This window comes from Bubalus kerabau, chromosome 6, assembly GCF_029407905.1.
Source record: "Bubalus kerabau isolate K-KA32 ecotype Philippines breed swamp buffalo chromosome 6, PCC_UOA_SB_1v2, whole genome shotgun sequence".
Classification (NCBI taxonomy): Eukaryota; Metazoa; Chordata; class Mammalia; order Artiodactyla; family Bovidae; genus Bubalus; species Bubalus kerabau.
Window position 1 is genome coordinate 26,198,096 of NC_073629.1, and position 22,509 is coordinate 26,220,604.

The 22,509-nt window shown below is 40.6% G+C and overlaps 1 protein-coding gene across 3 annotated transcripts in view; it reads right to left on the minus strand.

Moving 5' to 3' along the window:
• Positions 1-1,006: 1,006 nt before the first annotated feature.
• The window catches only part of WDR3 (WD repeat domain 3), a 38,296-nt gene continuing 16,793 nt past the window's right edge, over positions 1,007-22,509 (minus strand). For all 3 annotated transcript variants that reach the window (XM_055584601.1, XM_055584602.1, XM_055584604.1), the window contains exons 12-27: positions 21,056-21,149; positions 19,099-19,200; positions 16,972-17,057; positions 16,662-16,797; positions 15,879-15,935; positions 14,636-14,736; positions 14,328-14,439; positions 14,057-14,191; positions 13,738-13,788; positions 13,005-13,070; positions 7,162-7,254; positions 6,674-6,721; positions 5,657-5,700; positions 3,897-4,025; positions 2,039-2,132; positions 1,007-1,742 (exon numbers count right to left, since the gene is read on the minus strand). In XM_055584601.1, coding sequence (XP_055440576.1) covers positions 1,587-1,742; positions 2,039-2,132; positions 3,897-4,025; positions 5,657-5,700; positions 6,674-6,721; positions 7,162-7,254; positions 13,005-13,070; positions 13,738-13,788; positions 14,057-14,191; positions 14,328-14,439; positions 14,636-14,736; positions 15,879-15,935; positions 16,662-16,797; positions 16,972-17,057; positions 19,099-19,200; positions 21,056-21,149 — 1,504 coding nt within the window. In that variant the 3' untranslated portion in view covers positions 1,007-1,586. The remainder of the gene's footprint in view (positions 1,743-2,038; positions 2,133-3,896; positions 4,026-5,656; positions 5,701-6,673; positions 6,722-7,161; positions 7,255-13,004; positions 13,071-13,737; positions 13,789-14,056; positions 14,192-14,327; positions 14,440-14,635; positions 14,737-15,878; positions 15,936-16,661; positions 16,798-16,971; positions 17,058-19,098; positions 19,201-21,055; positions 21,150-22,509) is intronic.

The following is a 22,509-nucleotide window of genomic DNA, read 5'->3' on the forward strand; positions in this document are numbered from 1 at the left end:
ATGTTATCCTTAAGAGCCTTAGTCTTATCTCAAAACCCAGGCTCTTATGAGGAAAGGGATGTATTGTAGATACTGTTTGCAGTGTGTGCATTCTCAGTCGTGTGTGACTCTTTGTGACCCCATAGATTGCAGCCCGCCAGACTCCTCTGTCCATGGAATTTTCCAGGCCAGAATACTACAATGGGTAGCCATTTCCTCCTCCAGGGGATCTTCCCAACCCGGGGATGGAACCTGTGCCGCCTGCATTGGCAGGTGGATTCACTGAGCCACTGGGGAAGCCTGTTTGTAGACTAGGTGCTTCTTCCTGAGCTCCTGCCTCATCTGCCCGGGAAAGGCTGTACAGATGGGTGAGTGGAACCCTAGATCCCAGTGACAGACACCACTGTCTCCTTGGTCACTGCCCTAGGTGCTCAGCTAGATTTCTTTGGGGTGAATGTGATTTATGATACTTGTCACTGAGAAACACTTTAAGTAATTCCTCTTTCTGGTGGTAGGAATAACTGCCTAAAAGGTTGATTCTTCAGAGTGGAATGCACCTAGAATCTATCACACTGTCTATCCTCCTGCCTTTTCATGGTGAAGTATCAGGAACTCTATGCCTAAATTCTTTTTATTCTCATTGTTAAAAAAAAAATAGTACTATTCAATTCCTTACTTCAGTTCAGTGACTGTGTTAACGCTTAGGAACAATAACAGGCGTGTGGTTTAGGAGAGATAGGAACTGCGTCTGAGACTGGCAAGAAAATGGTAGTACAACAACATAGTAATTTAGATGAAATGGACAAATTCATAGAAACATACAACTACTTAAACAGACTCAAAAAGATAGTGAAAATCTGCACTGATCTGTAACGAGGAGATCCAGTTAGTGATTTTAAAACTTCCCACAAAGAAAAGCCCAGCCCCAAAGGTATGTGTCAATTTCCTTTCCTAAAACACTGCCACCTCCCCACCACAAAGATATATATACAACATACTAGTCACCCAAAAAGCACAGCCAGGTATCTCAGGTTGACTGCTCTTTAATTACAAACAAGTACTTAGAGGAATAGAAATAGCAATTAGGATCATCTTATATAGAGACAAAACAACCTGCAAGAGGTTAAGTTTAAGGAGGCTGTTCCAGGTAACTTTTTATGGTCCCTTTCAGCTCTGAAAGTTCAAGACTTACATTTATGGGCAAAAGGTGATCAATATCATACCTGACTGTCTCAGTGGGCTATAAAACCTAATCTGAAGAGGTAACAAATTACTCATCAAATCTTTTGACGTAAATAAGGAAACATTTTGAAATGTTAAAGTTTTAACTTTAGTGAAACAATACCTAATTTAAAAAGTTCTCTGCTTCCTGATAGACTATAAAGGGCACGCCTCTTAGAGGGCTCCCCATTCAGAGCACAGATTTTAAACTAGTCTGTTTCAATCCAAGACACTCCTATGCCGAAATTCCTTCAGGCAGAGCTGGGAAATACGTCATGTGACATCACCTCTACAACATGATAATCTCTTGAAGATTACACCAACGCTACCGTTGCTTAGTTTGGAAGTCCTTCTCAAGCAAAAGTTGGAAAAGGCACATTTTAGTTCTAAGTCACTGTTAAAATTAGCTTCTCCCTCTTTTTCCTCTTCCTCTTCTTTTCTTCCAAGTGGCTGGTAGCATCCGCAAAAAACATAACTTCACTTTTCGCTTCACATTCCCTCTTGAGATAATCGAGACCTGCCATGTTAAAGCCGATCGCATCCTGAGGAAGAACAGAAGAGAGATTAAACGAACATCCCCTCACTTCAGTTCACTGTCACAGCTATGCGAGCCAGAGGAACCCAAGCGTCATGCGTTGTTACCCATCCCTCCCTAAGGTCTCTTCTTGTCTTTTTTCCTTATGTCTACCAGCTCCAACAAAAACCTCATCTTAAATATGTATGTACGTCAGGTCAGTATCACCCAAGACTGGGCACAGCACACCACGCTACTTGTAAGTCACATATACACTAGGATTTCCCCTTCTTCTTCTATGGCTACCTCTACAAAGATACTTACCCGGACTTGGCTGACTTTTGAAATGGTTGTTTCCTTTAATTTTTCAATCACTGGTACAAGCATTTGGTTACTAGTGATCTGGCCAAAGTGAATCCTAATAGAAAAATAACACCAAGCATTGTCACAAAGAAGAGTGGTTTTGGCTATACCTCCTAGAACCAGCAACAAAACAAATATCAAAGCAAAAAAAAAAAAAAAAATCATTTCACCCATCATGGGAATATAGAAATGCTTCTAGCAAAAAAAAGCTAAAGAAGTTTCTTCCCTACTATTCAGTTCTAATAATTTTAAAACCTAGTAACCTAACATCTAAAATGCTGACTTTTCCCAGCAATCTATCAAGTGGCCACAGATGTTTAACAACAGTATCCTATGGGGATTTCAGAGGGAAAATGAGCCTTCTAAGAAACCCTAACTCAAAGATTTATATTTCAGCAAAAAAAAAAAAAAAAAAAGAGAGAGAGATGATCAAACTCTGACCAAGAGTACCAACATGCCCTGCATGACTTCATGCTTTTTAACTTCCACACTCACCCTCATTCACAGCTGTGACCTGCCATATCTACCTGTGAGGTAGCACCCATCTACAACCCCAATATGCTAGAAATATTCAGTCTTTCTCTTAGAATCAGTAACCCTGATTCAACATATGCCATAGCAATGAGAAATACACTGTAGATATGTATATCTTCATTTGCTACTATCCTGAAAGAAAGAAAAAGGAATGAAGGGTTAAGGTTCATGAAAAAAATGCCAATTTACCAAGTACACCATTTTCTTTTAATTTCTAGGTATTGGCTGAGCAGTTTCTACTGTTTTCCTAACAGCATTTTAGGGAATGTTCAAATTTGCCAATATTCTTGTTCTCTTATATAAGAGCTTGAGACTGGGGGACAGAGTGGGAGATAAGAATGTATTGTGTGTGTGCGCTATTCACTCAGTCATGTCTGACTTTCCATGACCCCATGGAGTGCAGCCCACCAGGCTCCCCTGGCCATGGGATTCTCCAGGCAAGAATACTGGAGTGGGCTGCCATTTCCTTTACCAAGACTATACTAAGCCTTTGTAAATACATTTTTCCTCTGTTACATATTTAATACAAATTCTTCCTATTTAAGGATATAATGTAATGAGCATTTTCTTTGTTTCTTGAGTGCTTAGTTGCTCAGTTGTGTCTGACTCTTTGTGATTCCATGGACTGCAGCCTGCCAGGGCCCTCTGTCTGTGGGGTTTCCCAGGTAAGAATACTGGAATGTGTAGCCACTCCCTTCTCCAGGGCATCTTCACAACTCAGGGACTGAAGCCAGGTCTCCTGCATTGCAGGCAGATCCTTTACTATCCAAGCTACCGGGGAAGCAGTTATGTTTCTTAGTTCCCTCCAAATATGCCACTGCTCTTCCATTTGCATTTGTAGAGGCCTAGGAAATAAGCTGACTACTCCTTAAAATTCTGTTATGGAAACAAAACCAAACCATTTAGTTTAAACTCTACAGTTAAAAAAGAAACACCACTGAAAGAGGCTGGTCTTTCAGGGATGGGCTTTCAGCACCCTACCCAGAACCAGGGCCACTGCCTTAGACTGTAACTTGGAGACCTCCGCCTGCCTGGGCATCCTGAGCAGCGCAGTACCTCCTGGTACTTCAAGAGGTGGGTCATCACTATCGGCACTTTAGGAGCAAGACTGACCACCAAAAGATAAGAAATAATCTGTGCTGGCCAGCACTGAAATTCCTAACAGTCTCTGAAACTGAAGTGTCACATTTCTTAATTGCAAAGCATGGAGAGAGCTTCAGGTGAGGCACTCCTGGAGGAGTTATGCTCATGAGACATATGATGTTCTTCTGGGAAAGGACGTTACCTGAGGAGAAAGAAGAGGCACCTACACAGGAGTTCAATATCGGAGCCCTGCTGGATGAAGTCATTAAAGAGCCTGAGAATGTCTGGGACGTAAGAGAAAGGCAGCACGAGGAGAGATTCTTCCAGCTCGCTGGAGAGGGAAAAACAAACATTAAAAATGTCACGTTTCTTTATATGGTCAATTTAGAAATCTTTTCCCCTCCAATTTTTTTCTTCTCCTTTTATATACTTCAACAGATCTTACCCATTCAGAGTTATCATCTGCATTATGGATGGCTCTCTCTTATCAATGTTTTATTTTTCTTATTTTTAGTATTTTAACTTAGTTGATGCATTTTGGTCCATGGCAGTGTAGGAGAATCTTTTTTCCTTTCAGATAACTCATTTCTTCAGAGCTTTTTATTGAATATCCTATCTTTGTATGGTACTTCTTTTACCACTGATTGAGTCCTTCCATATGACAGAGCCTGCGTCAGGGCTTTAGAGTCTGTTTTGATGATTGATTCTGACAATCCTGTACTGTTTCGATTTTGTTGTTTTTATCGTTCTTTAATCTCGTTCTGGGTTGGTTTGTTTACTTTTTCTTGAGCTAGTTCTATTATCATTCCATTTAGATTCCAATTAGAGTTCTCAAGAGGCTTTCAATTGGGATCACAAACCTATAGATTAGCTTAAGAAAAACTAAATCTTTAAACACAGAGTCTTCCCATCTATGAATGCACCCTCCCTCCATTAATCTAAATTCTACTTTACATTTCTCTAGCAAAGTTTCATTATCTTAGGTTCTATTTAATTCTTATATGGGACATACTCAGATATTGTGATTTGTTATAAAAACGATAACTAAGTAGGTCAAACTCAAATAAAACCAAAAGATAAATCACAAACAAGAAACATTATTCCAAAAATGACGAAAGATATATTAAAAAAAATTCTTAACCAGTAAGAAAAACATCCGTAAAACACAAGAATGGGAAAGTAAAAATTCACAGGAAAAAATACAAATGGCCAACAAATATAATAAAATTTTAACTTTGTTAATTAAAAATGAAAATGATACAATACCACTTTTTGCCTCTCAAACCAGCAAAGAATTTTTAAAAGCCTGGTGAAAGTCATTACAGGCACTCTGGAAAGTAAGCAACATAAACCTTTGAAAAGTTCATGTCCATTAATTAGTTAACAGACTGCTAGGACCGTTAAGAAAATAATCAGTGAGGATGGCAAAGATTTATATGTAAAGGTGTTCACTGAAGCAGTATTAATAATAGCAAAACCCTTATGCAACACGTCATAGTAACTATACGTACAATGGAATATTTTGAATTAATTCAATGATGTGTTTCTGAAGAATATTACTAACATGAGCAAATGCTCAGGAACTATCCTGTGAAAAAGAACAGGATATAAAAATGTATACATATGATTTCAACTCTGTACGTATACATATACAGAAAACAATTCAAAGGAAATAGACAACAAAAAACGTTAATAGTTGGTACCTCTGACTGAATTGCAAATAATCTCATTACCTATGATGTAAAGTAGCACTGCCCTTCATTTGTCCTTAAAAGTATCTCCCTTCATATTTTAGGAGGAGCCTTCTAATTCAAAAAGAACATTATAATGAATTATTTTCCATCCAAGTTTTGACATAGTTAACCCTCTAAGGAAAATAACCATCAATTAAAATGTACTTATCTCGTGTTCAGTAAATGGTGTTAGCTGCCAACTTACAATAATCCGTGCACTGGCACTCACCTGGATTTGATTCCTTTAAAAATCTCCAACACATAAGCTGAAGGCTAGAATGGAAGTGTGACAGCATTAGTGATACTCCTATTTCTTAACTGAAGCTCTCTACTCTCTATCTCCTACAAACCAGGGATCTCTCTCAGGAGAAACCATGTTCTAAAAATGCCAATACGTGCACGGGCTTAGATCTGGGTTCACAATCCGACTCTGCCACTTGCCAACTATGCTCCCTTCAATCTGTAAGTCAGGACAGTTTCCTGTCTATAAAATGAAGACTCTGACGTGTATTACTATTGTGATGGATGAAGCGTGAAAGCAAAGTTTGAGTAATAAAAGATTACTAGAAGTATACATGGGAGAAGGCGGTGGCACCCCACTCCAGTACTCTTGCCTGGAAAGTCCCATGGACAGAGGAGCCTGGAAGGCTGCAGTCTATGGGGTCGCTAATAGTCGGACACAACTGAGTGACTTCACTTTCACTTTTCACTTTCATGCATTGGAGAAGGATATGGCAACCCACTCCAGTGTTTTTGCCTAGAGAATCCCAGGGACGAGGGAGCCTGCTGGGCTGCCGTCTATGGGGTCGCACAGAGTCGGACACGACTGAAGTGACTTAGCAGCAGCAGCAGCAGCAGAAGTATACATTGTCCTGTGATTCTCCCTCTCTCCTCTTTTATCTGACTGATTTGTAACAACTTGCTGTCCAAAAACTTCAGTTTCAATGAACAGAATCTTCAGAGAGCACATTGGATACTAAACATAAATAAGCACTAAAAGAAAACAAAAACCAGTCCAGTCCAACCAGAAAAGACGACTTGAAAGTTACACTAAAATGGTCCTTTTGAAATACAAAATATCCTAAAGGATTCCAACATTCAACAGAGATTTTTAACAACAAAGTATTTCCCAATATGTCAATTCTCAAATCAAATGCCTCTTCACTTCCTCTCTTGTGCCTCCCTGAATTTAACATTAGAATGGCAGTTAAACCTTAAGAGGGAAACCATTAAACATTCTACTTACAGAGATATTGCCATAAGCCATCAGGATGGGGTTGATGGGAAGAGGAACCTATGAAGAAATGATTAAACCAAGTCATTAAAAAATAAGCCTTTGATAGTGCTTATCACAGGCAGGGTCATAACAGTATTTTATAGTTCTGAAGGAGACCCTAAAAACTGACTCTAAAGAATTATTATATAAGAATGTATTTTTAGTTTCAATAGGGCTTATGAATGAGTCTGGGTAATACATTTCATGTAGAAATCCAAAATGGCTCACCAGCCTCCCAAACTAAAGCAGGAACCTGAGTTTCCAACTCAAAACAGTAATCACATCAATTTCAAATTAACTATCTTTGGCTTTTTATTAAGATAGAGCTTCTCAATTCTTTCTTTCTAATGTTTGAATTAGAAGAGATTCTATCACATCTATACAAATGAGGTTTTTCCCTCAGCAATTATCTCTGTAAATAAATGTCACTCAGAATGTAACTTAATGAACCATCTTACCTCCTTCCCTGCAGCTTTACAGATGGCTTTGTGTTCTCTCAATTTTGCAGTTTCTTCTCGGTACAGCTCAATAGCCTCCATGATCCTCTCAGCCTACAGACGATGACAAAGAATGGAAGTCATCACGATACACTCATCGTCCCACAACACTGCAAATGGAAGGCCTGACGAAAGCTATCAACTTAAACTGCTTGAATCAGTTTAATAAAGATGTGCCAAGAGCATCCCAAACAGCATTCAAAGATGTCTTTGGCTTTTGTTTTTTAATTTACAAGGAGACTAAGTGTTGTGAATTCAGGTGAGACTGGTACACCTGACAGGTACACTTGAGATCAACCCTGCCTTTCTTAGAAACCACGCACTGATTAAACAGATTCAGCACTACTCATATCCTTGGTGACAAGGGAGGAAAACAGAGATTATGATCTCCATCTATAAATTTCATCAATCTTTTTGCCACAAAAGGGCTATTTGGTTGGGACCTTTTTAAAAATGAGATATGGGGCAGTGATCAAGATGGTGAAGTAGAAGAACATGAAGCTCACCTCCTCCCACAAATACATCAAAAATACATCTACATGTTGAACTATTCTCACAGAATATCTACTGAACACTGGTAGGAGACTTCAGACCTCTGAAAGAACAAGAAAATCTCCACATGAGCATAACCGGGTAGAACAAAAGACAAAAGTGAGAAAGGAACTGGGTTGGGACCTGTACCCCAGGCAGGGAGCTGTGAAAGAAGAAAGGTTCCTGCACCCTGGGAAGTCCCCTCACTAGGAGGAAGTCAGCCAGGACAGAGGGAGAGCTTCAGAGCCTCAGAGGAGAATACAGCAACTGGTTTGCAGCAGCTAGAATAGAGAGAGGCCTGCAGACAGTCAGTGCCACCCCTCTACACTCCCAGCCTGAGACGTGTGTCCACTGGTGCATGTGAGGGCTAGGTGTGGAAGCTCGGGCTTCAGGGTGGGCTGTGCAAAAACAGTCTAAAGGGTCTGGAGTCTACTGCAACCACACCTGAAGGTGTATGCAGGGGAAGCCTGGGCCACCTTAGAGGCCAGGTCTGTTGTGTGGCAGTGTGCGATGGGAGGCGTGGTGTCCACCCTACAGCCTTTTCCTCCGAGGGACCGCTCAGGCTGTAGGACACTGCCTACATGAGCTCCAGGAGTGGTAGTGAGCCGCCACAATGCCCCAGGCTTCAGGAGTGGCTGCCAGCCACCTCTGCTCCCACTGTGTGCTCCAGGGGTGCGCATGAGCCGCCACTGCCGCTGGGAACCCAGTGCTGCATCTGCACACCCCCTATCGAGGGGATAATGGCCAGCACACTGAGGAAAGAGGCAACAGGCATCCACACTAAAAACAGTCCTTGCACCAAAAATATCAAACCCACACAAGCTACACAGGGATGGTCTCACATATAAATTGCCCTGCAAGACCACAGTAATAGACCTCTTCAGTCTAACAGACACCAACTTAAAGGAACTACCAATTATACAAGAAAAATAAGAAAACTCATTTTTTGAGACAAAAACTGAACTAAACACAATAAGAGCAGAATAAATAATGCAGAATAAGTGACCTGGAAAAAAGAAGATGGAAATCACACAACCAAGACAACAGACAGCCAAATAAAAGAAATGAAAGCAATATAAGAGATCTACGGGATAACGAAGATCATGGCATCCGGTCCCATCACCACATGGGAAACAGATGGGGAAACAGTGGAAGCAGTATCAGACTTTATTTTTTTGGGCTCCAAAATCACTGCAGATAGTGACTGCAGCCATGAAATTAAAAGATGCTTACTCCTTGGAAGGAAAGTTATGACCAACCTAGATAGCATATTCAAAAGCAGAGACATTACTTTGCCAACAAAGATCCGTCTAGTCAAGGCTATGGTTTTTCCAGTGGTCATGTATGGATGTGAGAGTTGGACTGTGAAGAAGGCTGAGCGCCGAAGAATTGATGCTTTTGAACTGTGGTGTTGGAGAAGACTCTTGAGAGTCCCTTGGACTGCAAGGAGATCCAACCAGTCCATTCTGAAGGAGATCAGCCCTGGGATTTCTTTGCAAGGAATGATGCTAAAGCTGAAACTCCAGTACTTTGGCCACCTCATGCGAAGAGCTGACTCATTGGAAAAGACTCTGATGCTGGGAGGGATTGAGGGCAGGAGAAGAAGGGGACGACAGAGGATGAGATGGCTGGATGGCATCACTGACTCGATGCATGTGAGTCTGAGTGAACTCCGGGAGTTGGTGATGGACAGGGAGGCCTGGCGTGCTGCAATTCATGGGGTCGAAAAGAGTTGGACACGACTGAGCAACTGAACTGAACTGATGGGATAATAATAAATTGTGCCAATTTACACATAATACAGCTCCAGAAGGGGAAGAAAGAGAAAAGGAGATTGAAACTGTATTTGAAGAAATTATGGCTGAAAACTTCCCAAACCTAAAGAAACAAATATTCATGTAGAGGAAGCACAGAAGGGCCCAAATAAAGTAAATCCAAATAGACCTACACCAAGATGCACTATAATAAAAATGGCAAAATACAGAGGATTCTCAAGGCAGCAAGAAAAAAAAGTTCATCACAAGGGAACTTCTATAAGGCTATCAGCTGATTACTCTACAGAAGCACTGCAGGCCAGAAGGGAGTGGCAAGATATATTCAAAGTCCTAAAAGGGAAAAATCTGCATCCTAGGATACTCTACCCAGCAAGATTATATTTAGACTAGAAGGAGATATACAGAATTTCTCAGACAAGCAAAAACTAAAAGAATTCAGCAATACTAAATCCATCCCAAAGCAAATATCATAGGTCTTCCGTAAATAGAAAACTAGTAAGAATAGATAGGAAAGAGAAAAATCACAACTGGAAAGTAAGTCACTTCAATAAGCCAATATACAGATTAGACAAAAAAAAAGAAAACGTCTTTGTGAAAATGATGGTAACTACAATGAACAGCAAAAGGATGAAGATGTGAAAGAGGACATCAAATACATAAACTGTGGGACAGGAGAGTAAGAAAATGCAGGGTTTTGTTTTTTTTTCCACTTCCGGAATGGGTTTGACCTATATGACTACCAACTGAAGCAAGTAGGTATAGGGTGGGGTCCACATACCTGAAACACAGGGCAACTCCAAAGCACACACCAGTCACAGAAACCAAAAAGAGAACATAATCAAAAGGGAAGCAAACCACAAAAGAACAACACAAAGAAAAAGAGACAAAGAAGAAATGTAAAATCAATATGAAAACATGGTTACAATGGCCATAAATATGTATCAATAATTACCTTAATTATCAAACATTGGACTAAATGCTCCAATCAAAAGACAGAGTGGAAGACTGGATTAAAAAAAAAGCTACAATATGCTGCCTGCCAGAGACCTACTTTAGGGCAAAGGACACATATAGATTGAAAGTGAGGGCATGTAAAAAAGATAGCCCATGCAAACACAAATGACAAGAAAGTGTGGGTTGCAATACTCATATCAGACAAAATAGACTTTAAAACAAAGGCCATAAAGAAAACGGAGAAGGTAATGGCACCCCACTCCAGTGCTCTTGCCTGGAAAACCCCATGGATGGAGGAGCCTGGTAGGCTGCAGTCCATGGGGTCGCTAAGAGTTGGACACGACTGAGCGACTTCACTTTCATTTTTTACTTTCATGCATTGGAGCAGGAAATGGCAACCCACTCCAGTATTCTTGCCTGGAGAATCCCAGGGACGGGGGAGCCTGGTAGGAGGCCGTCTATGGGGTTGCACAGAGTCGGACACGACTGAAGCGACTTAGCAGCAGCAGCAGCAGCAGGAGACCCAACCAAGGAAATTAAAGACTAGCACACTGACAACCATAAACTATTAATAAAACTGAAGAGGATTCAAAGAAATGGAAAGATATCCCATGTTCCTGGATTGGAAGAATTAATATTGTTTAAATGGGCACACTACCTAAGGCAATTTACAGATTTAAAGTGATCCTTATCAAGTTACCCATGACATTTTTCACAGAACAAATAATCCTAAAATTTATATGAAACCATAAAGATCCAGAATTGCTAAAGCCATCCTGAAGAAAAAGAACACAGCAGGAGGCAGACTTCAGACAATGCTTTTGCACAAAGCTACAGGAATCAAAACAGTGTGGTACTGGCACAAAGACTGTTCCAGATGGATCAATGGAACAGAATAGAGACTCAGAAATAAACCCATACAAACACAGTCAACTAATCTTCAAAAAAAGAGGCAAAAACATATAATGAGGAAAGTCTTCAGCAAGTGTTGGCAAGTTGGACAATTGCATGTAAATCGAAGGTAGAACACACCCTCTCACCATACACAAAAGTAAACTCAAGATGTCTTAAACACTTAAAACATAAGACATGACACCATGGAACACCTGGAAAAGATTATAGGCAAAACATTCTCTGACATAAATTGTACCAATGTTTTCTTAGGTCAGTCTCCCAAGGCAATAGAAATAAAAAACAAATAGGACAGCCTTTTGCATAGCAAAGGAAACCATAAAAAACAAAAACAAAAACACAACCTACAGAATGGGAGAAAATATCTGCAAATGATGTGACTGACAAGGGCTTAATTTCCAAAATACACAAACATCTCCTACAACTCAACAACAAACAACCCAATCAAAAAATGGACAGAAGATCTAAAGTGGCATTTCTCCAAAGAAATACGGATGGTCAATAGGCACAAGAAAAGATGCTGAACACTGCAAATCAAAACTACAATGAGGTACAACCTTACACTGGTCAGAATGGTCATCATTAAAAACTCTACACATAACAATTAGAGAGGATGTGGAGAAAACGGAAACCTCCTACACTGTTGGTGGAAATGTAAATTGGTAGAGCCACTACAGAAACAGTATGGAGGTTCCTCAGAATACTAAAAATCAAATTACCATATGATCCAGCAGTCCCACGCCTGGGCATACAATCAAACAAAACTTTAATCTAAAAAGATACACACAACCCTATGTTCATAGCAGGACTATTCACAAAAGCCAAGCCATGGGAACAACCTAAATGTCCACTGACAGATGAATGGATAAAGATGATGTGGTACGCATATAAAATGGAATACTACTTGGTCATAAAAAAGGAGGAAATAATGCCATTTGCAGCAACATGGATGCAATTAGGAATTATCATACTAGGTAAGTCAGAAAGAGAAAGATAAATACCATATAATATTACTTATATGTGGGATCTAAAACATGACAAACGAAGCTATTTATGAAACAGACTCATGGATATGGAGGATAGATTCATAGCTGCATTGGGGGAGGGATGGAGTGGCAAGCCGGGGTTAGCAGATGTAAGCTATTGCATATGGAATGCTACTGTATAGCACAGAGAGCTACATTCAGTATCCCATGATAAACCATAATGGGAAAGAGTATGAAAAAGAATGTGTGTGTATACACATATATATGAACTGAATGTATATAACTGAATCTCTTTGCTATACGGCAGAAGTTAGCACAACACTGTAAATCAACTATACTTCGATCTTTAAAATGTCTATGATAAAAAAAGCAACCACAACACCCCCGCTTACTGCTAACCCCCCCTCCGTGGTTCAGATTCAGTAGGCCTGGGGCTCCACTCTGAGAACTACTGCCATCAAGTAATGAGATTGGACTAGGGGCTCTTAAAGCTTAGTTGGTGATTTTAGGGTCAAATATGGGAACAGGGCAATTTCATGCTATTTTATTTCTTGTAATTATTTCCTTTGTTTTTCTTTGGATTTTAATAAAATACTTTTTGGAAATAAAAAATTAAAATGAGACACAACATTCTGTATCAACTTACTGCTTTGACCGTTTCAATAGTTTTCTTTCCAGTGAAGTAATTGTCACCTTGAGTCTCTCCTGGAACCTGCCAGAAACAAAGAGATCCTTTTAACATAACACTGATGGGTGTTAAAGAACCAACAAATTAATCTTATATCCGGACAAGAACAGACATACTATGTTATGATGACTGTTGTTACATTGTGTTATCAGCTACCATTAAATGAGAAATTAGTAAGTGCCAGTGAAAGAAAGTGAAAAGTGTTAAGTCATGTCCGACTCTGCGATCTCTTGAACTGTAGCCCACCAGGCTCCTCTATCCATGGAATTCTCCAGAAAAGAATACTGGAGCGGGTTGCCATTCTCTTCTCCAGGAGTAAGTGCCAGACACTATGTTAAATGTGTTACATGCATTATCATAAGAATACTCTGCTCTACAGCACATGAGTAAAGAGATTGCTTAATTTCTCATTTCTGATTTTTGATTTACAGTGAAACAGTTCCCTAAAGCCTCCCTCAAAAAAAAAAAAAAAAGCAAGAATGACAATCATTTAATACCAAATCATTTGTCCCATAAAATCAGGATATACAGCTAAATTAAGAAGGACTACACAGATTCCTTCCCATATCAGCTGCAGATGACTTTGGCATCTAGCCCCAGTTCTAATTCCATTAGAAATCCTTGAAATTACAGTAAATGCCAGTAAGATGATGACAGGGCACAGTATGAGGATCCCGGAAGATCTACTTACTGCTGGTTGGTCTTCTTTGGCCACACTGTCTTCATATTCTGCTTCCCTTTGCTGTCAAGAGATGGATATGAATTAATTTCAAAGATAAAACATGATCACTATGTGAAGTGAGACAGTGAGAAGCTGCTTCTTTCACAATCTAACCCCCTCCTGGGATCTTTGTCTCCACTTGGCTGCCCAAGTGGTGTCAGCAGTCTTGGAAACATCTTCTGGAGGCCCGTGGACTAGCACTGAGTGTGAGGTGTGGCAGAACTAGACAGGAACCTTCAGCCAAGTCAGCGTGTCAGAGACTGATACCCACCAAGCCTGAAGTCCTTACCATCTCCTTTTCTTCCTCAAGAATAAGAGGCTCCCTGGTTCTCTCCCAAAGTCTCAGAGATTTGTCATGGGATGATGATACAACGTAGTCCCCACTGGGGCTTACGGCCAAGCACCATATTTCCTGGTGGTGCCCCTGCAGAGAGTAAAGACAAAACCAAAAATCCTGAGTGAGAATACCTTATTCATAGACTGCTACACTGGTGGGAAATCAATGCTCAACCTTAAAAGAAGTTAAGTACTGAGCACATCAAAAGTAGGCAAGAGGTTACCTCTAGAGTCTGTATGTGTTCAAATTTGTCTGCATCCCATTGTTTAATCTTACGGTCTTTCCCAGCAGTGAAGAAGAGGTGAGACTTGGGCACAAACCTTAGGTACATCACACTGAAAAGTGAGAGAAATACTCAAATGTCATCAATTTCCTCATTATTAAAGTCTTAAACACACATAAATTGCTTTTGGACAGTTAGTTCTAGAGTTTTATTAATAGAATTTTAAATTTCTGACTATCTGAGAACACTCCCAGGAAATGACACTGATAGGTGACTCAACAGGAGGTCTTTGAAAAGACAACATCTACCTGTCATCATGTGCAAACAGAGACTTATGGCAGTCCCCGAAGTCCAGACCCCAGATTTTCACGTTCCTGTCTGCAGAGCCAGTTGCTATCAGTGCTCCATCCTAGAAGGAAGAGAAGTGAAATGTTACTAGGTCATCTGAAACCCTGATTAGACAGAGAAAAGTTAACCAGAACATTTATCCCGTTTCTTTCAAAAATGTCAATGTCAGTGCCAAAAAATTAATTTCATCTCTTTATCAAGAGTACCCACATCCTTGCTTTTACCTACAAATCTACTTAAAAAGCTTGTTAAGTGAGCAAGAACTGTGTGGCTTATGTGTTTTTGGTCCTGCTACAGGGCAGTGTTGTGCTTTGATGTAGGTTATCTGTTTACTTTGTTAAAATTGATAGAATAAAGACTCTCTAATCTCTGTCACAGAGTTTGACAGAGTTGGGGGTGGAGAAAAGAAGAAAAGAGAAGAATGAGCCTGGGAAAGAAGCTACTAGAATGCTTACGACCTAGACATTTTTATGCCATGTCTCCTATCACTGTTTCTCTTCTATTTTAGCACCTAATTCAAATGGCTATCCACGTAAGAAGAAAAATATTTTCTGACACCAATTTATTCTGTTCATGCACTGAGTGCAGATAGGTAGGGTGGGGGCCAATTCCTTTTACACAGACTAGATTTTTTTTTAATTGGAAGATAATTGCTTTACAATATTGTGTTGGTTTCTGCCATACATCAACATGAATGTTCCCTCCCTCTTGAACCTCCCTCCCACCTCCCACCCGATCCCACCCCTCCATACTGCCACTCATAACTAGACACTGCAAAACATATGACTTTGGTTAAGAGACTAAAAGTATTCACAGTGAAAAATACCATAAATATTGCAAAGTTCCATTTTCCTTATGAACGTTATTATACTTCAGAACAAAGCAGGGATGCCTTTTTAAAGTCCTTCACAATTTAGGGCATTCTACCAATTATAGTCCTTTAGACAAGAAAATACTATTTGGGGAATCCAAACCAGGTAGTTGGTTATGAGGATTAATTCAGGTATGTGTGAAAACATTCTAAAATGATTAAAGAGATATATACTTAAGGTATGATTATAATAAACACTTTTGTAATTTTTTTAGGATAGTCAGTTATATACCAGACTGAAAAACACTGAAGTGAAGCTATCAAGCCAAGAACGAACAAAGCACTTTAGAAAAGATAACTTGTCACTGAGACACTATTTAAATTTTACTTACATAAGATATGTCCATACATATGACAGGCAGTTTGTGTCCATATAGTGAGAGAAAAAACTAAATATTAAAAAAAAAAAAAAGAATATAAACAACTTATGTCCGTCTATAAAATGCAGGCATAATTTATTATATGTAGATCTAAACTATAACCTTAAATACAGTGCTAAACAGTGTCCTGAATTGCTTTTATGTCTGTGTTTCAAAGACGACGACAAACCACTGAAGGTTGTACCCTTACAACTTAGCATAAAGCCCTGCCTGCTCTTGCCAAGAACACTGCAGTAGAGTGGAGCCGTGCTGCTGCTGAGGCCTACTCCCTCAGTCAGAACACAGCACAGGGATGTTCTCTGGACCTCTTAGCTGGAGAGTCTGGGGAGCACTTGGTTCACAACAGTACCTCCAGGCCTAATACAGTTCTACCGAGACTCTAGGTGTACAGCCCAGTAATCCATATTTTTAAAAGCAACCCAAATGATCCTGATGTACTGCCAAGTGTGGGATCACTGCCTAGGACAGCTAGCAGTGCTCTTAAAACTACTGGCTACAACAGGATTTCTTGTCCACAGATTTCTCTGAACATGTGAAATATAACTTGCTTTAAACGAAATTTATGAACCAAAGGAGTCTTTCAGAAATCCAGCCTTCCTAGTGCACTTGCAATGTTTTGATTCACAAACAAGCTTTCAAAAAGATACTACTGCTGGAAATAGTCAAGGCCACTACTCTATAGTCTCAACCCAAGTTCAGTCAGAAAGACAATACCCATAGGCATAACCATCGTACCTTTAAAGTGTCAACATAGAAAATTTTCACAGTACAGTCCAGCAAAGACACGGCCAACAGCTTTTGATTGGGAGAGTAACTGACACACAGAACTTCTTCATCTAGTTGCAAGGTTCGGGTTTGCTTCACAGAAAGTCTAGCATCATGGAAAGCATCGAGAAAAATGAGTACTCTACAGAGGCAGACAAAGTCTCCCAAGACCCTCTAGAGCTCAACAGAAATACATGCGTCAAAAACCCATTCAGTGGTGCCTCATTTTCACTCCAACAAATGGACACAAATTAAAAAAAAAAAAAAAATGTCTACTCACCTTTTCTGGGTACTGTTTTCATCTTTCACCAACTCAAAATCCCAGAACTTCACAGATTTATCTGCACCACCTGTCACAAAGCCACGCTGAAAATCAAAGGACATTTCTGTTAGAAAAGTATCTTAGTACAGAAACTGGTTCAGTTCAGTTGCTCAGTTGTGTCCGAGTCTTTGTGACCCCATGAATCGCAGCATGCCAGGCCTCCCTGTCCATCACCAACTCTCGGAGTTCACCCAGACTCACGTCCGTCGAGTCAGTGATGCCATCCAGCCATGTCATCCTCTGTCGTCCCCTTCTCCTCCTGCCCCCAATCCCTCCCAGCATCAGAGTCTTTTCCAATGAGTCAACTCTTCGCATGAGGTGGCCAAAGTACTGGAGTTTCAGCTTTAGCATCATTCCTTCCAAAGAAATCCCAGGGCTGATCTCCTTCAGAATGGACTGGTTGGATCTCCTTGCAGTCCAAGGGACTCTCAAGAGTCTTCTCCAACACCACAGTTCAAAAGCATCAATTCTTCGGCGCTCAGCCTTCTTCACAGTCCAACTCTCACATCCATACATGACCACAGGAAAAACCATAGCCTTGACTAGACAGACCTTTGTTGGCAAAGTAATGTCTCTGCTTTTGAATATGCTATCTAAGTTGGTCATAACTTTCCTTCCAAGGAGTAAGCGTCTTTTAATTTCATGGCTGCAGTCACTATCTGCAGTGATTTTGGAGCCCCCCAAAATAAAGTCTGACACTGTTTCCACTGTTTCCCCATCTATTTCCCATGAAGTGATGGGACAGGATGCCATGATCTTTGTTTTCTGAATGTTGAGCTTTAAGCCAACTTTTTCACTGTCCACTTTCACTTTCGTCAAGAGGCTTTTTAGTTCCTCTTCACTTTCTGCCATAAGGGTGGTGTCATAGGGTGGTGTCATCTGCATATCTGAGGCTACTGATATGCAGAAACTGGTAAGATACCTCAAAATAATACAAAAGACCATTTTTATTTAAGGCATGGGGCAAGAATTAAGATGTGTGGTTTTTCCTTAACCCCCTTTCTTGTTCTTTTAGGGCTTCCTCCACAGGTCTTATTTGAGAACTCCTAGCAGTGCCTCGTGTAATCAGATGATAACTGATGTAAAGTTCTAGTTACACTTTCATTCGGTGTCAGGAAGAAAGACTCAACAAATACTACAGGGTAATGCAACAGTCAAAAGAATTTGCTGTGAAGTATTAAACTGGTCTCATCACATTTTAGGGTTAGTGTAAAGTATAAGGAACACGGAGTAAGAAAACTAGATCTCAAATGTCTATTCTGCCGTTTCAGAGACCTGTAACATAGAAAGAAAAACCTTACAATGATCCTTAGTGTTGCTAAAGAGATAAAGACTACCTAGTTTATAAAAGTGTTGTGAAAATAATAGTAAATGACATGATGGATATGAAAACACTTTGGAAAATAGAACACTCCACAAACCCAAGATGCTAACTACTATTTACATTTTAAATGCTGCTTTATTTCTGCCCCCAATGGCATTACTCAATCTAAATTCCAGGTTCCATTTTTTCCCCAAAATATCTACTTTCAGGGAATACAGATTTGCCACTACTGAGGACATTCAAATAAATGGGCCACAATCCCTTCAGGTATTGTCAAAAAAAAAATCTCAAAATGTTCTGAGCAACAAATAGCACCACTTGAGGTCTCCAGAGTGACTCCTCTGAAAGGAAACACACTGCTGTTGACTGGAAAAGGCTCACAAACTGACTAAAAACCACTAGACTTGTATAGTCATAGATATATAGACTGAAGGGGGAGCAGAAAAGACTGCTCTAACCTCTGCACTGCATTGCCCAAGGAAATGTTTCCTCTTAAGAAGTATCACAAGTCATTGGTAATGTAGGAGGATAAGTATTGTGATGTCATATAGCTCATGATCAAGAGCAGCTGAACAAGAATTCAGATCACAGTGACAGCTCTTCGTATTATCAGGCACAAAACATGGCACCATATATAGAGACTACACAAAGAGTGGACTTTCTTTAAATTCCTGTTAGGCAGCAGCAGAACTTGATATATCAAGAGATGGGAAGTGCAGCCAAAGTACTCAAGTCCAGATCGTCACATCTGGTTCAGTTACCTGATCTGGAGAGAGAGACAAGGACCATAAGGCTCCATCGTGTGCATCTATCGTCTCCAGCAGATTTCCTGAGGCCAAGTCATAAAGCTGCAGCTTCCCTGTCTATGGAAGACACAAAATGAACGCACCCGCAACCTCCACGACGCTCATCTACAGTGTCATAACCAAGCAGCAACGATGTGGCCAACTGCTCAGGAAACGGCTTCCATGGTCTACCCACTGTACTTCCTTTGTGAAGAAGCACTGTTAAATCTCCTACGGACATACCGGTCTAATCTTGGCAGGGTCACTATACTCTGCAACTATGGAATGCTACAACCTTGTAGTACAGGACTCCTGTCACTTCCACTGGTCCCCCAACTTCAAATGGGAAATACTACGGCCAGAGGTGTATCAGAGTAAACATAATAGCAAATGGAGGATTTAAAAACCTTTAAAAATGTAATCAGTCCTATAGGTGGACTAACAAGTCCTCTCCATCTAGTTTTGGCTTCCCCTCTAGAATACATTGACAGTAATAAATACCACCTACAATGCTAAGGAGGACAATGAACTTGGAAAAAATAAAATCGTGGTAGTTTAGAAAACTATCAGCCACGCTTCCTCTTTAGACCCTGTATATGCTGTGGTCTTGGGGCCAGCACAGAACAGAACACACACAGCGGCCAAGCCTGCTGTATGCTGAGTCTGTAAACATGTGGTGGGAAGAATGTAAGCAGAAGACTTAACTCCCAGGGCTGCCTCTCTCTAACTCTGACTATGGGTAAATTCATCTCCATAAGCCCATTTTTCCATCTGAAAAATGGAGTTTATATTAACAAACACTCTAACCAGTTGTGGGGATTAAATGAGATAATGTATGTTAACGGCCTAGCACAGAGACGAGGCTAGGGATTCTGAGTCATACAAACAGTTTTTGAAACGATTAACAGTGGATGAACATTAGGTGAATGAATGAAAAATGAGGGTACTTTTAACTAAAATTTAATGTTCCGTGACAATGACTCTTGAACTCCAACTTATTTTATACTTTTTGGTGGGCAAAAAAAAAATCCATTGTGATAACAGGTTTTCTAATAAAATGCACATATGGCATTGGTTTAAGGAGATAATGACAAATACTTGCAAAGCACTTTTCCAAATATTCCATAGACCTATTACACTTTATTCCCACTACAACCCCGACTATCACCATTCATGCTACTTCTACTGCCAGCTCTTACTAGTTATTTTCTGGGGGCCAGTCTCTGTGCCAAGTGCTTTACAGACTGTGAGGCAGCTTATTTACATATTTTACTTTTAGATATCAAGGCTTACGGGGTGGAGTAACTTGCCCAACTCATAGCTAGTTGAGTAGAAGAGCTGGGATTCAAACCCAGGCAATTTGGCGCAAAAGGCTCTGTAAAAAAGCAAGTGCCATCATCTCCTAATACAGATAAGGAAACACACTAGGAGAAGTTTATGCAACTTGCTCCAAGTTACCCATTTTTTAGGGGGAAGAATCTGAATCCAAATCCACGTTTGTGCATTCCCTCAGGTTCTCTCCCCATGTGATTACAGCTGAAGATTTGGTCACTTGGTCTCTCTTTACTGAATGCTTCTATCTGTCACACCTGATGCTGGTACTTAATGTATTTTATTAATCTTCTCAAAACATAATTACATGTGTACTTATAAAAATATGCACGAAAGGCTGATTGCCAAATTGTTAATGATAGTTATCTTGGGTCATGATTTTAATTTTCTTCATAATTTAACATATGGTTTGGTTTACCAAAAAAAACCCAAAACTTAAAAAAAATAAAAACCTCAAAAAAAAGGTCAATGAACTATCACACTCTCATATTATCCAGCTCTAATACATTTCCCATATGCTAACAAAGGAAGCAGGTTGCTTAAACAACTCGAAGAATATTGAGCAGAAAAGTCCCCTAAATCCATGGAAAAGTCTGTTTACCTTTGTTCCTATGACCACCTGCCGATCACCAGGCACAAAGAATGAGCAGAGCGCATATTCACAGGTCATTGTGCGAATACACTGCAGCGTAGATCTGAGAGGAAGAAGGAATAAAGAACTCACATGTTAAAGAGAACCTGCTTCTCCACCTGCGAAGTCAGCATGTACATTTAATATTAATACCTACTTAGCCACACAGAATGGTCGACAAGAGAGGACAAAGTCTGAATGCATGTGTGCTAAGTCACTTCAGTCGTGTTCAACTCATGTGACCCCATGCACTGTACCCACCAGGCTCCTCTGTCCATGGGATTCTGCAGGCAAGAATACTGGAGTGGGTTGCAATGCCCTCCTCCAGGGGATCTTCCCGACCCAGGGATCAAACCTGTCTCTTATGTCCCCTGCATTGGCAGATAGATTCTTGACTTAATTATGGTCAGAGAGAAAACAGTAAACGGCCCCTAACTTTGTTTTCTTTATAGGAGGTTCCCAATCCTAAGGAACAGATTCTACAAAAACAGAGTTTAAAAAAGCCATCTGCTAGGTTCAAGAGAACCCGATCTGCTGCTACAAAGAAGTGTGTGAGCCCAGAGGACTAAGTCAAATTAGCATATAATATCCCTACAAGTCAAGTTCATTTTAGTGGACCATTAACATTCACCCATTCAGCAAATACCCACTCCCTCCAATATGTACTGAATGCCAGGTCCTGTTCCAGGTGCTGCAGATGAGACAGTGAGTTAAACACAAGAGGCCCCGAATTCCATAAAGCTTAACATCCTCCAGAAGTGAGACGTGTATGGGTGTCTCAGGGGCTAGCAGGTGTTGTGGAGAAACACAGAGCTGGGGGAAGGGGGCTCACAGTGCGAGAGGAGGCAGGGACAGCAGGGTGGCCGTGCGATGACAGCAGAGGGAGGGCGGCCTGCAGCCGAACGAGAAGCTGGCTCCAGGAAGAAAGAAGAGGGAGCACGAGGGCCACAGCACGGGCACGTTCTTGTTGCCTGGAGTGGGTAATGAAAAGGCCAGGGGCTGCAGTGGAGAAGGCGAGAGTGGTGAGACAGCGGCTGTAAGGACTGTGACTTCCAGTTAGCGTTAGATGGAGCTCCGGGAAGTGATGGAACTTCCATGATAAAAAGATTACATTGGCTGCCGCGCTGAGAACAGACCACAGGAAGCAAGTAAGGAAGCATGGACGCCAGTCAGGAAGCTATTACCATCCAGATGAGAGATGGTGGTGGTCTGAACCCAATCATGGCAGTGAAGGTGACGAGATGTGGTTGAAATTTCAGGTACATTTTGAAGGTGGAGCTGACAGGTTTTGTTAATGAACTGGACATGGGACATGAAAGAGAAAATCAAGAATGGCTACAAGGATTTGTGCTTTTAACTGCAGGAAGTAGTTATTTACTAAGATGGGGAAGTCTGTAAGAACAGAGGGTGAGAAGGCTATTGAA